This window comes from Nerophis lumbriciformis, linkage group LG25 (assembly GCF_033978685.3).
Source record: "Nerophis lumbriciformis linkage group LG25, RoL_Nlum_v2.1, whole genome shotgun sequence".
Classification (NCBI taxonomy): domain Eukaryota; kingdom Metazoa; phylum Chordata; class Actinopteri; order Syngnathiformes; family Syngnathidae; genus Nerophis; species Nerophis lumbriciformis.
Genome location: NC_084572.2, coordinates 8,526,729 through 8,541,437, shown reverse-complemented (window position 1 = coordinate 8,541,437; position 14,709 = coordinate 8,526,729). Strand labels below are relative to the sequence as shown.

At 38.1% G+C, this 14,709-nt stretch overlaps 1 protein-coding gene across 1 annotated transcript in view; it reads right to left on the bottom strand.

Moving 5' to 3' along the window:
• Positions 1 to 14,709, bottom strand: part of syn3 (synapsin III) — a 300,701-nt gene that overhangs the window by 30,057 nt on the left and 255,935 nt on the right. Inside the window, exon 7 of the mRNA XM_061983633.1 lies at positions 4,583 to 4,645. Within this exon, the coding sequence (XP_061839617.1) occupies positions 4,583 to 4,645 (63 nt within the window). The remainder of the gene's footprint in view (positions 1 to 4,582; positions 4,646 to 14,709) is intronic.

The following is a 14,709-nucleotide window of genomic DNA, read 5'->3' as shown; positions in this document are numbered from 1 at the left end:
GCAGGCCAGACGTCACCAGTTAGAAAGTTTGCGCTGGTACGCAAGGCGGGATAATGACAGGTCATGACTTGGTAACACGTGACTTGGTAACACGTGACTTGGTAACACGTGCTCTGTGAACCACGTCACTTTGTCATTCCATGATGGAGGACATGACATCACGGCCACACCAGGGCTGGTGCTGCAGCTGGAAAACAAACCATGACCTTCCTGCATATTGCATATTATTTCATGCAACACACCATTCTTTGCTTTTTTTTTTTAGTCATTCCAATAGGCTCCAAAGCAAGCTTTCCATCAGTTTGTTGGTAAACAATAATAATCATGAAGTGGCCCTCCAAGGCCTTCCGGAACTCAGTTAAAAATGAGTTTGACGGTGCTAAAAAAAAAAAAAAAAAAATCAGTTCACATGCAAATAGCAAGTTTTTATTAATTCCGATTCTAAATCAATTCATAATTTTCCGGGAAAAAATAAATAAATAAATAAAATAAAATAATATACTGTATATATATATATATATTTTAATAAAAAAAAAAAAAATTAATTATATTTTTATGGTGCTGGTTGATTTTTTTTCCTGTGCCATGACTAGGGAAGGTTGTTTGGATCGGGGTCATACAAGTAAATGATGTGTGTGTTGACTCTAGTTTTCTACACTCTTAAACTCACTGAGGACATTTTAGCTGATATATTTTGAGTATTTAGCTCACTTTTTTCACATTTAAATGGTTAAATCTAAATATTAAAAATAAAAGTTGAATCTAAGTATAAATGGTAAATCTGAGTACATTTGTTGAATACAAATCTAAATGCAAAATAATTAAAAAAGACACATGTTTACGATTTGATATTTTAGGACTGAAGTTCATCTTAAGATTTTATACAGATTTTTATAGGGATAATATCTGAAAGAATTTGAGATAAAAACATTAAAATAAATACTATATCCAATTAGCAAGTTTTATTTATTCCGATCCTAAATCAATTCATAATTGTTGAATATATATATGTATATATATATATATATATATATATTTATAATGGATTTAAATGGGTGTAATTTAAATTTTTTTTTATGTTGCTGGTTGAATTTTTTTTCCTGTGCCATGACTAGGGAAGGTTGTTTGGATCGGGTCATACTGTCAGGCTTGTCCCTGACAGTTTGGTCAAGTTTTAGTTTTTCCTCTGTCATTTCCTGTCAACGCTCTTATTTTGGTTCTGTTTCCTGTTTCTCCCTGAGTGCTGTGTCCCTTCAGCTGTGGCTGATTGGCACCTGGCCACACCTGGTGTCAATCAGCCAGCTACTATTTAAACCTGCCTTCTCCTCCAGTCATGGCTGGATCATTGTCGTTCCTACCTGTCGTGTCGTTGTTCTTAATACTTGTCGTTGTAGCTCTGTCTACTTTTGGTTTCACTCTGCTCATGTCCTAGTTCCTTCGTGTCACAGTAAGTGTTTTTGGTTTCTTGTCCACAGTTAGCCTCTGTGCTATTTTAGTTCATAGCCAAGTTTGTTCTCCGCCTTGTGCGCGCCTTTTGTTACCCTTTCGTTTGTTGTTTTGCCTTAGTGTATAATTAAATCATGTTTTCTCGTACAATGCCTTCCGCCTTCTCTGCATCTTGGGGTTCGTCACCTACAAACTCTGACATAATGATCCAGCCAAATTCGAATCTCGCAGAGATGTCCATGGCGGAGAGGCTTAACAAAGTTTTGGACTTAGTGGCTAATCTGAAGAAAAGTTCGGCCGCTTTTCAAGCCCTCTCCCTCCCACCCCTGTCGTCTGTGGTCCTATCTGGGGACGTCTGGGATCCGTCCCTTGGGGGAGGGGCTATGAGTAGCAGTGCAGCTGGGGAGGCACAGCTACTTCTCGCCCCAGTGGGTCTGCAAGAGACGGCGCCATCATCTCCGGTGGGTCTGCAACCTACGGCGCCACCATGCACTCCGGTGGGCCGGCAGACGCCACCATGCAGTCCGGTGGGCCGGCAGACGCCACCATGCAGTCCGGTGGGCCGGCAGACGCCACCATGCAGTCCGGTGGGCCGGCAGACGCCACCATGCAGTCCGGTGGGCCGGCAGACGCCACCATGCAGTCCGGTGGGCCGGCAGACGCCACCATGCACTCCGGTGGGTCTACAACCAACGGCGCCACCATCCTCCTCTCCGGTGGGCCAGCAGCAGACGGCGCCACCATCCTCCTCTCCGGTGGGCCAGCAGCAGACGGCGCCACCATCCTCCTCTCCGGTGGGCCAGCAGCAGACGGCGCCACCATCCTCCTCTCCGGTAGGCCAGCAGCAGACGGCGCCACCATCCTCCTCTCCGGTGGGCCAGCAGCAGACGGCGCCACCATCCTCCTCTCCGGTGGGCCAGCAGCAGACGGCGCCCCCATCCTCCTCTCCGGTGGGCCAGCAGCAGACGGCGCCACCATCCTCCTCTCCGGTGGGCCAGCAGCAGAGGGCGCCACCATCCTCTTCTCCGGTGGGCCAGCAGCAGAGGGCGCCACCATCCTCTTCTCCGGTGGGCCAGCAGCAGAGGGCGCCACCATCCTCTTCTCCGGTGGGCCAGCAGCAGAGGGCGCCACCATCCTCTTCTCCGGTGGGCCAGCAGCAGAGGGCGCCACCATCCTCTTCTCCGGGGGGCCAGCAGCAGAGGGCGCCACCATCCTCTTCTCCGGTGGGCCAGCAGCAGAGGGCGCCACCATCCTCCTCTCCGGTGAGCCAACAGACGCCGCCACCATGCACTCCGGTGGGCCAGCAGAGGGCGCCACCGCCATCCTCCCCGGTGGGCCAGCAGAGGGCGCCACCGCCATCCTCTCCAGTGGGCCAGCAGAGGGCGCCACCGCCATCTTCTCCGGTGGGCCAGCAGAGGGCGCCACCATCTTCTCCGGTGGGCCAGCAGAGGGCGCCACCATCGTCTCCGGTGGGTCCTCCCATGCCGGCGGTCGAGCCGCCTCGCCAATTGCGGCGGCGTTCAACTCGCCGTCGCCACCTAACTCTTCCCCGCTGGTTGCGGGGACACTTGGCCTGGTGGCCCACCTCCTTGTCCTCCCTCCACCCTCCCGTGACTTTGGACTGTTTTTTGGGGGGGGTTCTTAGAACGTCTGGTATCTGTTATAGGAAGGGGGGCTACTGTCAGTCTTGTCCCTGACAGTTTGGTCAAGTTTTAGTTTTTCCTCTGTCATTTCCTGTCAACGCTCTTATTTTGGTTCTGTTTCCTGTTTCTCCCTGAGTGCTGTGTCCCTTCAGCTGTGGCTGATTGGCACCTGGCCACACCTGGTGTCAATCAGCCAGCTACTATTTAAACCTGCCTTCTCCTCCAGTCATGGCTGGATCATTGTCGTTCCTACCTGTCGTGTCGTTGTTCTTAATACTTGTCGTTGTAGCTCTGTCTACTTTTGGTTTCAGTCTGCTCATGTCCTAGTTCCTTCGTGTCACAGTAAGTGTTTTTGGTTTCTTGTCCACAGTTAGCCTCTGTGCTATTTTAGTTCATAGCCAAGTTTGTTCTCCGCCTTGTGCGCGCCTTTTGTTACCCTTTCGTTTGTTGTTTTGCCTTAGTGTATAATTAAATCATGTTTTCTCGTACAATGCCTTCCGCCTTCTCTGCATCTTGGGGTTCGTCACCTACAAACTCTGACACATACAAGTGAATGCTGTGCTTGTTGACTCTTGTTTTCTACACTCTTAACTCACTGAGGACTTTTTTAGCTGATATATTTTGAGTATTTAGCTCACTTTTTTTCCACATTCAAGGCAGCATTTAAATATTAAATATAAATGTTAAATCTTAATATATTTGTTAAATACAAATCTAAATGCAAAAAAATATATATATCTTTTTAGGATTGAAGTTGATTTAGAGATTGTATACATATTTTTATACACATTCAATACATTCCTAACTCCCTGAGGACTTTTTTTTTTTTTTTAAATCTTGGTGCTACTTGCATTTTTTTTCCTGTACCATGACTAGGCAAGGTTGTTTGGACCGGGTCACACAAGTGAATGATGTGCTTGTTGACTTTCGTTTTCTACACTCTTAACCCACTGAGGACTTTTTAGCTGATATATTTTGAGTATTTAGCTCACTTTTTTTCCACATTTAAAGCAGCATTTAAATGGTTAAATCTAAATATAAATGTTGAATCTGAATATATTTGTTAAATTAATTTAAAAAATACATGTTTACTATTTGATATTTTAGGACTGAAGTTGTTTTAGAGATTGTATACATATTTTTATACACATTCAATGTATTCCTAACTCCCTGAGGACTTTTTTTAAATCCTGGTGCTACTTGCATTTTTTTTCCCTGTACCATGACTAGGGAAGGTTGTTTGGATCGGGTCATACAAGTAAATGCTGTGTGTGTTGACTCTAGTTTTCTACACTCGTAACTCACTGAGGACTTTTTAGCTGATATGATAAAAGCTCACTTTTTCCCCCACATTTAAGGCAGCATTTAAATGGTTAACAGAGACATTGATGATGCATTATTACACGGCAACCAGCCACTAAGTGATTCATTTATGTGCGAGAAATTGCAGGAAAATAATTAAACCAATTTGTGTGTTTGTGTATGGAACTCACCTTGCCCATGCCAGAGTGCGCATGACCCATCTTCACCACCACCGGATAGGAAGGGCTGGTGACCTGAAACACAAACTTATGTTACCACTCTCACCTGGATAGTAGAGGGTTGTGTACATAAACACACAAGTTGGTCAACATGTTATTATGAATGTTAATACATGACATATATACTTACATCTTGTATGTATTACATGTTATTATGAATGTTACTACATGACATATATACTTACATCATGTATATATTACATGTTATTATGAATGTTACTACATGACATATATACTTACATCATGTATATATTACATGTTATTATGAATGTTACTACATGACATATATACTTACATCATGTATATATTACATGTTATTATGAATGTTACTACATGACATATATACTTACATCATGTATATATTACATGTTATTATGAATGTTACTACATTACATATATACTTACATCATGTATATATTACATGTTATTATGAATGTTACTACATGACATATATACTTACATCATGTATATATTACATGTTAATATGAATGTTACTACATTACATATATACTTACATCATGTATATATTACATGTTATTATGAATGTTACTACATTACATATATACTTACATCATGTATATATTACATGTTATTATGAATGTTACTACATGACATATATACTTACATCATGTATAAATTACTTGTTATTATGAATGTTAATACATTACATATATACTTACATCATGTATATATTACATGTTATTATGAATGTTACTACATGACATATATACTTACATCATGTATATATTACATGTTATTATGAATGTTACTAGATACTACATATATACTTACATCATGTAGATATTACATATTATAAATATTACTACATTAAATATATACTTACATCATGTATATATTACATGTTATTATGAATGTTACTACATGACATATATACTTACATCATGTATATATTACATATTATAAATATTACTACATTAAATATATACTTACATCATGTATATATTACATGTTATTATGAATGTTACTACATGACATATATACTTACATCATGTATGTATTACATGTTATTATGAATGTTACTACATGACATATATACTTACATCATGTATATATTACATGTTATAATGAATGTTACTAGATACTACATATATACTTACATCATGTATATATTACATATTATATATATTACTACATTAAATATATACTTACATCATGTATAGATTACATGTTATTATGAATGTTACTACATGACATATATACTTACATCATGTATATATTACATGTTATTATGAATGTTACTAGATACTACATATATACGTACATCATGTATATATTACATATTATAAATATTACTACATGACATACATACTTACATCATGTATATATTACATATTATTATGAATGTTAATAGATACTACATATATACTTACATCATGTATATATTACATATTATAAATATTACTACATTAAATATACACTTACATCATGTATATATTACATGCTACTACATTATATATATACTTACATCTTGTATCTATTACATATTATAAATATTACTACATTACATAGTATATACTTACATCATGTATATATTACATGTTATTATGAATGTTACTAGATACTACATATATACTTACATCATGTATATATTACATATCATAAATAATACTACATTAAATATATACTTACATCATGTATTTATTACATGTTATTATGAATGTTACTACATGACATATATACTTACATCATGTATATATTACATGTTATTATGAATGTTACCAGATACTACACATATACTTACATCATGTAAATATTACATGTTATTATGAATGTTACTAGATACTACATATATACTTAGAGTGTGTATATAAAACCTTAATGGAAGTCTTTCGGATATTTTTTAGAGCGCTTTATAGGCGGAATCGAGCGACTTCCATTAGCTCTTTTGCAAAAAAAGACCCCCCAAAAAATCGTGTTGTAGAGAGGGAACACTGTATACATTTTTTGAGCCTTTTTATAAGAAAATCATATCATCGGAGCAAATTATGCAAATTCCTCGATGACGTCATTGTGACCACGCCCATAACCAAAGGTATCTTGGCAGTTTATTTCTAGTAAAAGAAACAAAAAGTCTTGTATTTTGCTGCCATCCTTGAGCCTCAGAAAGAAGTAAACATTTACAGTAAGTCCGCTGATAGCGAGGTGGTTTAAGGTCGCCGATCTGGCAGTGGAAAAACAAATCAGGGCCGACACGTGAGAAGAAAACGTCCTGTTCCAAAGAAATGTTCAAATATAAAGTTGGTGGCGTCCACCACACGGAATGGAAAAGTCTTTTCACTGTACCGCAGAGATGGAGTCCACAAGTGAGTACGAGTGAGTCTTTGGCCAAGAAAACAGCAAAGGCTTCTGGGAAGACCGCCATGGTTTTGGACAAACTTGTTTCTCCAAGTGGGTGAAACATCAACAGACACGCCCCTTGCTGCAGCTGATAGGACTCCCAACGGGACTAAAGGGGACTTCACTCACTCATGTGTCAAGTAAACAAGGAGACATGTTAGTGATGTCCTCATACCAATATCTTGGTACCGGTACCAAAATGTATTTCCATACTTTTCTAAATGAAAGGGGACCATAAAAAATGTCATTATTGGCTTTATTGGAACTGCAATTGGAGACCATCTTTTCCTAAAGTGGATTAATACTTGTCAAGGGACCAGAGGGCGGGCGCACATTACACCAGTTTTAAAGCCGCTGCATTGGCTCTCCCTCCGCTTCAGGGTAGGGTTGTCCCCATACCAATAATTTGGTACCGGTACCAAAATGTATTTCCATACTTTTCTAAATAAAAGGGGACCATAAAAAATGTCATTATTGGCTTTCTTTGAACTGCAATTGGAGACCATCTTTTCCTAAAGTGGATAAATACTTGTCAAGGGACGAGAGGGCGGGCGCACATTACACCAGTTTTAAAGTCTCTGCATTGGCTCTCCCTCCGCTTCAGGGTAGGGTTGTCCCCATACCAATAATTTGGTACCGGTACCAAAATGTATTTCCATACTTTTCTAAATAAAAGGGGACCATAAAAAATGTCATTATTGGCTTTATTTGAACTGCAATTGGAGACCATCTTTTCCTAAAGTGGATAAATACTTGTCAAGGGACCAGAGGGCGGGCGCACATTACACCAGTTTTAAAGTCTCTGCATTGGCTCTCCCTCCGCTTCAGGGTAGGGTTGTCCCCATACCAATAATTTGGTGCCGGTACCAAAATGTATTTCCATAATTTTCTCAACAAAGGGGACCACAAAAAATGTCATTACTGGCTTTATTGGAACAAAAAAAATCTTAGGGTACATGAAACATATGTTTCTTATTGTAATTTAGTCCTTAAATAAAATAGTGAACATACTAGACAACTTGTCTTTTAGTAGTAAGTAAACAAACAAAGACTCCTAATTAGTCTATGCAGTAACATATTGTGTCGGGCGCACATTACACCAGTTTTAAAGCTGCTGCATTGGCTCTCCCTCTGCTTCAGGGTAGGGTTGTCCCGATACCAATATTTTGGTACTGGTACCAAAATGTATTTCCATACTTTTCTAAACAAAGGAGACCACAAAAATTGTCTTTAATTGAACAAAAAATGTTAGTGTTCATGAAACATATGTTTATTATTGTCATTTAATCCTTAGATAAAGTAGTGAACATACTAGTCAACTTGTCTTTTAGTAGTAAGTAAACAAACAAAGACTCCTAATTAGTCTATGCAGTAACATATTGTGTCATTTATACACCTATTATTTTGTACACAATATAAAGGACAAACTGTAAAAAATGGATTATTCATCCACTTGTTCATTTACTGTTAATATCTGCTTATTTTCTGTTCTAACATGTTCTATCTACACTTCTGTTAAAATGTAATAATCACTTATTCTTCTCTTCTTTGATACTTTACATTAGTTTTGGATGATACCACACATTTAGGTGTCGATTCGATACCAAGTAGTTACAGGATCATACATTGGTCATATTTAAAGTCCTCATGAGTCTAGGGACATATTTACTGACTTTATAAACATAATATGAATTTTAAAGAAAGGAAAAAAAAAAAATTGTGACAATAAAAAATATCGATGTAATCATAGTAGTATTGACTCGATACACTCTTGTACTTGATATCATGTTTTGTACACTGTCAATGCCCAGTAAATGTGTTCCTGTATAGTATTATGAATGTTACAACATGACATACATACTTACATCATGTATATATTACATGTTATTATGAATGTTACCACATGACATATATACTTACATCATGTATATATTACATGTTATTATGAATGTTACAACATGACATATATACTTACATCATGTATATATTACATGTTATTATGAATGTTACTACATGACATATATACTTACATCATGTATATATTACATGTTATTATGAATGTTACCACATGACATATATACTTACATCATGTATATATTACATGTTATTATGAATGTTACTACATGACACATATACTTACAACATGTATATATTACATGTTATTATGAATGTTACTAGATACTACATATATACTTACATCATGTATATATTACATGTTATTATGAATGTTACTAGATACTACATATATACTTACATCATGTATATATTACATGTTATTATGAATGTTACTAGATACTACATATATACTTACATCATGTATATATTACATGTTATTATGAATGTTACTAGATACTACATATATACTTACATCATGTATATATTACATGTTATTATGAATGTTACTAGATACTACATATATACTTACATCATGTATATATTACATGTTATTATGAATGTTACTACATGACATATATACTTACATCATGTATATATTACATGTTATTATGAATGTTACTACATTACATATATACCTACATCATGTATATATTACATGTTATTGTGAATGTTACTAGATACTACATATATACTTACATCATGTATATATTGCATGTTATTATGAATGTTATTACATGACATATATATTTACATCATGTAAATATTACATGTTATTATGAATGTTACTAGATATTACATATAAGATTTTGTGATGCTTAAAATATCGATGTAGTCATAGTAGTATCAACTAGATACACTCCTGTGCTTGGCATCATTACAGTGGATGTCAGGTGTAGATCCACCCATGGCGTTTGTTTACATTGTGACGGCGGTGAGCTATTGTATCCTCCTACGCAGTGTAGTGAAGCATGTTTAGCTATTCCTCGTCCTCCAGTGATACTTGTAAAAAACTTACTTTATTTGTCGCCACGGAGACAAGGATTAGTGATTTAGAAGTAGCTAAAACACTGCCGACTGCGGATGGACGTTAGCTGCTGTCTTTCCTGTCTACACACTGTGTCTGCTTGTAAGTACTCGGTGTGTGCGCGCTGCCGAACATGCTCCTCTGCTCGTGAAACCAGCGATGTCACGACCTGACGATGACGTGCCATCATTGCCTGTTCAAATTTTTTTTAGAGGCGGTATGGTACCGAATATGATTCATTAGTATCACGGTACTAAAGTAGTACTGGTATACGATCCGATTTGTTTTTGTTTACGCGCAAACGCGGCGGTCAATCTGTCAGCTGCAAGCCGTCACGCCACCAGGACCTTCACACCCTGGCGTTCCTCGGCTGGGTGGAGCGGTAAAGGTCAGAACTGTGCCTGGCGAGACAAAGCGTGCTCCGTTAGCACCTTCTCCAGGCGCCAAAACACAAGAGGGAAGGGCGAGTGCACTAGCAGTGTGGAACCCTATGACATCATCGCGACATGACGCAGTCATAGTTGATGCAACAGTCGCCTCTCAGCCCAACCTTGGAAAAATGGACTGTAATACAAAACAGGAAGTCGTCCGTCTACAGACCAGCTCTAATGCTGGGAAAAAATATCGCATGGCAATAAATCGCAATGCTTTTTTTTTTCTCATGATATCAGTGGCGGGCCGTGAGTTTCCCACCTAGGCCTTCAGTGACTTCAATGATCACCTCTCAAAATACCATTATTGATGTCACCACATGACCAGAAATACTACACAGGAACACATTTACTGGGCATTGACAGTCTACAAAACATGATATCAACTACAGGACCGTATCTAGTTGATACTACCATCGATATTTTTTATCGTCACTAAATATTTTTTCCTTTTTAAAAAAAATTCATATTATGTTTACAAAGTCAGTAAATACGTCCCTGGACTCATGAGGACTTTGAATATGACCAATGTATGATCCTGTAACTACTTGGTATCGAATCGATACCTAAATGTGTGGTATCATCCAAAACTAATGTAAAGTATCAAAGAAGAGAAGAATAAGTGATTATTACATTTGAACAGAAGTGTAGATAGAACATGTTGAAACAGAAAATAAGCAGATATTAACAGTAAGTGGATTAATAATTCATTTTTTACAGTTTGTCCCTCATAATGTAGACAAAATAATAGAATGATAAATGACACAAGATGTACATAAGGCAGGAATGTCTTTTTTTTTTGGTAGGGATTTATTTGCTTTTATTATTTTTATTTATTTTATTATTATTATTATTTGTAGGGATTTATTTGTTGAACAAAACAAGCGTCTACCATTAAAATAAACCTCGGCGTCCACAAGCCCTCAGATGTGGGCTTTTATTATTGATCTAGAATAATAATACATTTTTTTACAGTTTGTCCCTCATAATGTGTACAAAATAATAGGTGTATAAATGACACAATATGTTACTGCATACGACTAATAAGGAGTCTTTGTTTGTTTACTTACTACTAAAAGACAAGTTGTCTAGTATGTTCACTATTTTATTTAAGGACTAAATGACAATAATAAACATATGTTTCATGTACACTAACATTTTTTGTTCAAATAAAGACATTTTTTGTGGTCCCCTTTTGTTTAGAAAAGTATGGAAATACATTTTGGTACCGGTACCAAAATATTGGTATCGGGACAACCCTACCCTGAAGCAGAGGGAGAGCCAATGCAGCAGCTTTAAAACTGGTGTAATGTGCGCCCGACACAATATGTTACTGCATACGTCAGCAGATTAATTAGGAGCCTTTGTTTGTTTACTTACTACTAAAAGACAAGTTTTCTAGTATGTTCACTATTTTATTTAACGACTAAATGACAATAATAAATCGGGGCGGTATAGCTCGGTTGGTAGAGCGGCCGTGCCAGCAACTTGAGGGTTGCAGGTTCAATCACCGCTTCCGCCATCCTAGTCACTGCCGCTGTGTCCTTGGGCAAGACACTTTACCCACCTGCTCCCAGTGCCACCCACACTGGTTTAACTGTAACTTAGATATTGGGTTTCACTATGTAAAGCGCTTTGAGTCACTTGAGAAAAAGCGCTATATAAATGTAATTCACTTCACTTCACTACCATAAGATTTTTTTTGTTCCAATAAAGACAATAATGACATTTTACGGGGTTCCCTTTGTTGAGAAAAGTATCAAAATACAATTCGGTACCGGTACCAAAATATTGGTCTCGGGACAACCCTACCCTGAAGCAGAGGGAGAGCCAATGCAGCAGCTTTAAAACTGGTGTAATGTGCGCCCGACACAATATGTTACTGCATACGTCAGCAGACTAATTAGGAGTCTTTGTTTGTTTACTTACTACTAAAAGACAAGTTGTCTAGTATGTTCACTATTTTATTTAAGGACTTAATGACAATAATAAACATATGTTTCATGTACCCTACGATTTTTTTTGTTCCAATAAACACAATAATGACATTTTTTGGGGTCACCTTTGTTGAGAAAAGTAGCAAAATACATTTCGGTACCGGTACCAAACTATTGGTCTCGGGACAACCCTACCCTGAAGCGGAGGGAGAGCCAATGCAGCGGCTTTAAAACTGGTGTAATGCGCGCCCGACACAATATGTTACTGCATAGACTAATTAGGAGTCTTTGTTTGTTTACTTACTACTAAAAGACAAGTTGTCTAGTATGTTCACTATTTTATCTAAGGACTAAATGACAATAATAAACATATGTTTCATGTACACTAAGATTTTTTGTTCAAATAAAGACATTTTTTGTGGTCCCCTTTGTTTAGAAAAGTATGGAAATACATTTTGGTACCGGTACCAAAATATTGGTATCGGGACGACCCTACCCTGAAGCAGAGGGAGAGCCAATGGAGCGGCTTTAAAACTGGTGTAATGTGCGCCCGACACAATATGTTAATGCATACGTCAGCAGACTAATTAGGAGTCTTTGTTTGTTTACTTACTACTAAAAGACAAGTTGTCTAGTATGTTCACTATTTTATTTAAGGACTAAATTACAATAATAAACATATGTTTCATGTACACTAAGATTTTTTTTGTTCCAATAAAGACAATAATGACATTTTTTGGGGTCCCCTTTGTTGAGAAAAGTATCAAAATACATTTCGGTACCGGTACCAAAATATTGGTATCGGGACAACCCTACCCTGAAGCAGAGGGAGAGCCAATGCAGCAGCTTTAAAACTGGTGTAATGTGCGCCCGACACAATATGTTACTGCATACGTCAGCAGACTAATTTGGAGTCTTTGTTTGTTTACTTACTACTAAAAGACAAGTTGTCTAGTATGTTCACTATTTTATTTAAGGACTAAATGACAATAATAAACATATGTTTCATGTACCCTACGATTTTTTTTGTTCCAATAAAGACAATAATGACATTTTTTGGGGTCCCCTTTGTTGAGAAAAGTATCAAAATACATTTCGGTACCGGTACCAAAATATTGGTCTCGGGACAACCCTACCCTGAAGCGGAGGGAGAGCCAATGCAGCGGCTATAAAACTGGTGTAATGCGCGCCCGACACAATATGTTACTGCATAGACTAATTAGGAGTCTTTGTTTGTTTACTTACTACTAAAAGACAAGTTGTCTTGTATGTTCACTATTTTATTTAAGGACTGAAGCATCGAAAAGTCTTGAAATAAATTTTGGTGCCGGCACCGGTATCCAGACAACCCGAGTCAGGACTCTCTAATGTTGTCCAGGTTGTCCTCTCATGTCCAGACATGTTCATGATTGGATCTGTTAAGTCAAATATCCTGTTTTGGAATTCCAGCTGCAAGACTGCTGGGAACTGAAGGCATAGCGTAGCTTTAGCAGGTATGTGAGAAGTAGTGCGTGGCAGCAAGGTGCGGGTGTTTGCCTGCCATGGAACCAGGGCCTCCCACTCTGTCTGGACATGCACGCTCCTTCCAGTCATTCCCAAGTCCCTGGCAATGACGCCACAGGTCCGAGACACGACCACATCCTGCACCCCTACGTATTTTGGTTTCATCTGACCACAGAACTTTCCTCCAGAAGGTCTTATCTTTGTCCATGTGATGTCAGATGAAACAAAACTGGAGCTGTTTGGCCACAATACCCAGCAATATGTTTGGAGGAGAAAAGGTGAGGCCTTTAATCCCAGGAACACCATTCCTACCGTCAAGCATGGTGGTGGTAGTATTATGCTGGCAATGGAACTGCTGCTTTAAATGGGACAATGAAAAAGGAGGATTAGCTCCAAATTGTTCAGGACAAGCTAAAATCATCAGCCCGGAGGTTGGGTCTTGGGTGCAGTTGGGTGTTCCAACAGGACAATGACCCCAAACACACCTCAAAAGTGGTAAAGGAATGGCTAAATCAGGCTAGAATTAAGGTTTTTAGAATGGCCTTCCCAAAGTCCTGACAATGCTGAAGAAACAAGTCCATGTCAGAAAACCAACAAATTTAGCAGAACTGCACCACGTAACTAGACGAGTGTGTGAATCATGTATATATTACATGTTATTATGAATGTTACTACATGACATATATATTTACATCATGTATATATTACATGTTATTATGAATGTTACTAGATATTACATATAAGATTTTGAGATGCTTAAAATATCGATGTAGTCATTGTAGTATCAACTAGATACACTCCTGCGCTTGGTATCATTACAGTGGATGTCAGGTGGCCATGGCGTTTGTTTACATTGTGACGGTGGTGAGCTATTGTATCCTCCTACGCAGAGTAGTGAAGCATGTTTAGCTATAGTATGAATGTAAGAAT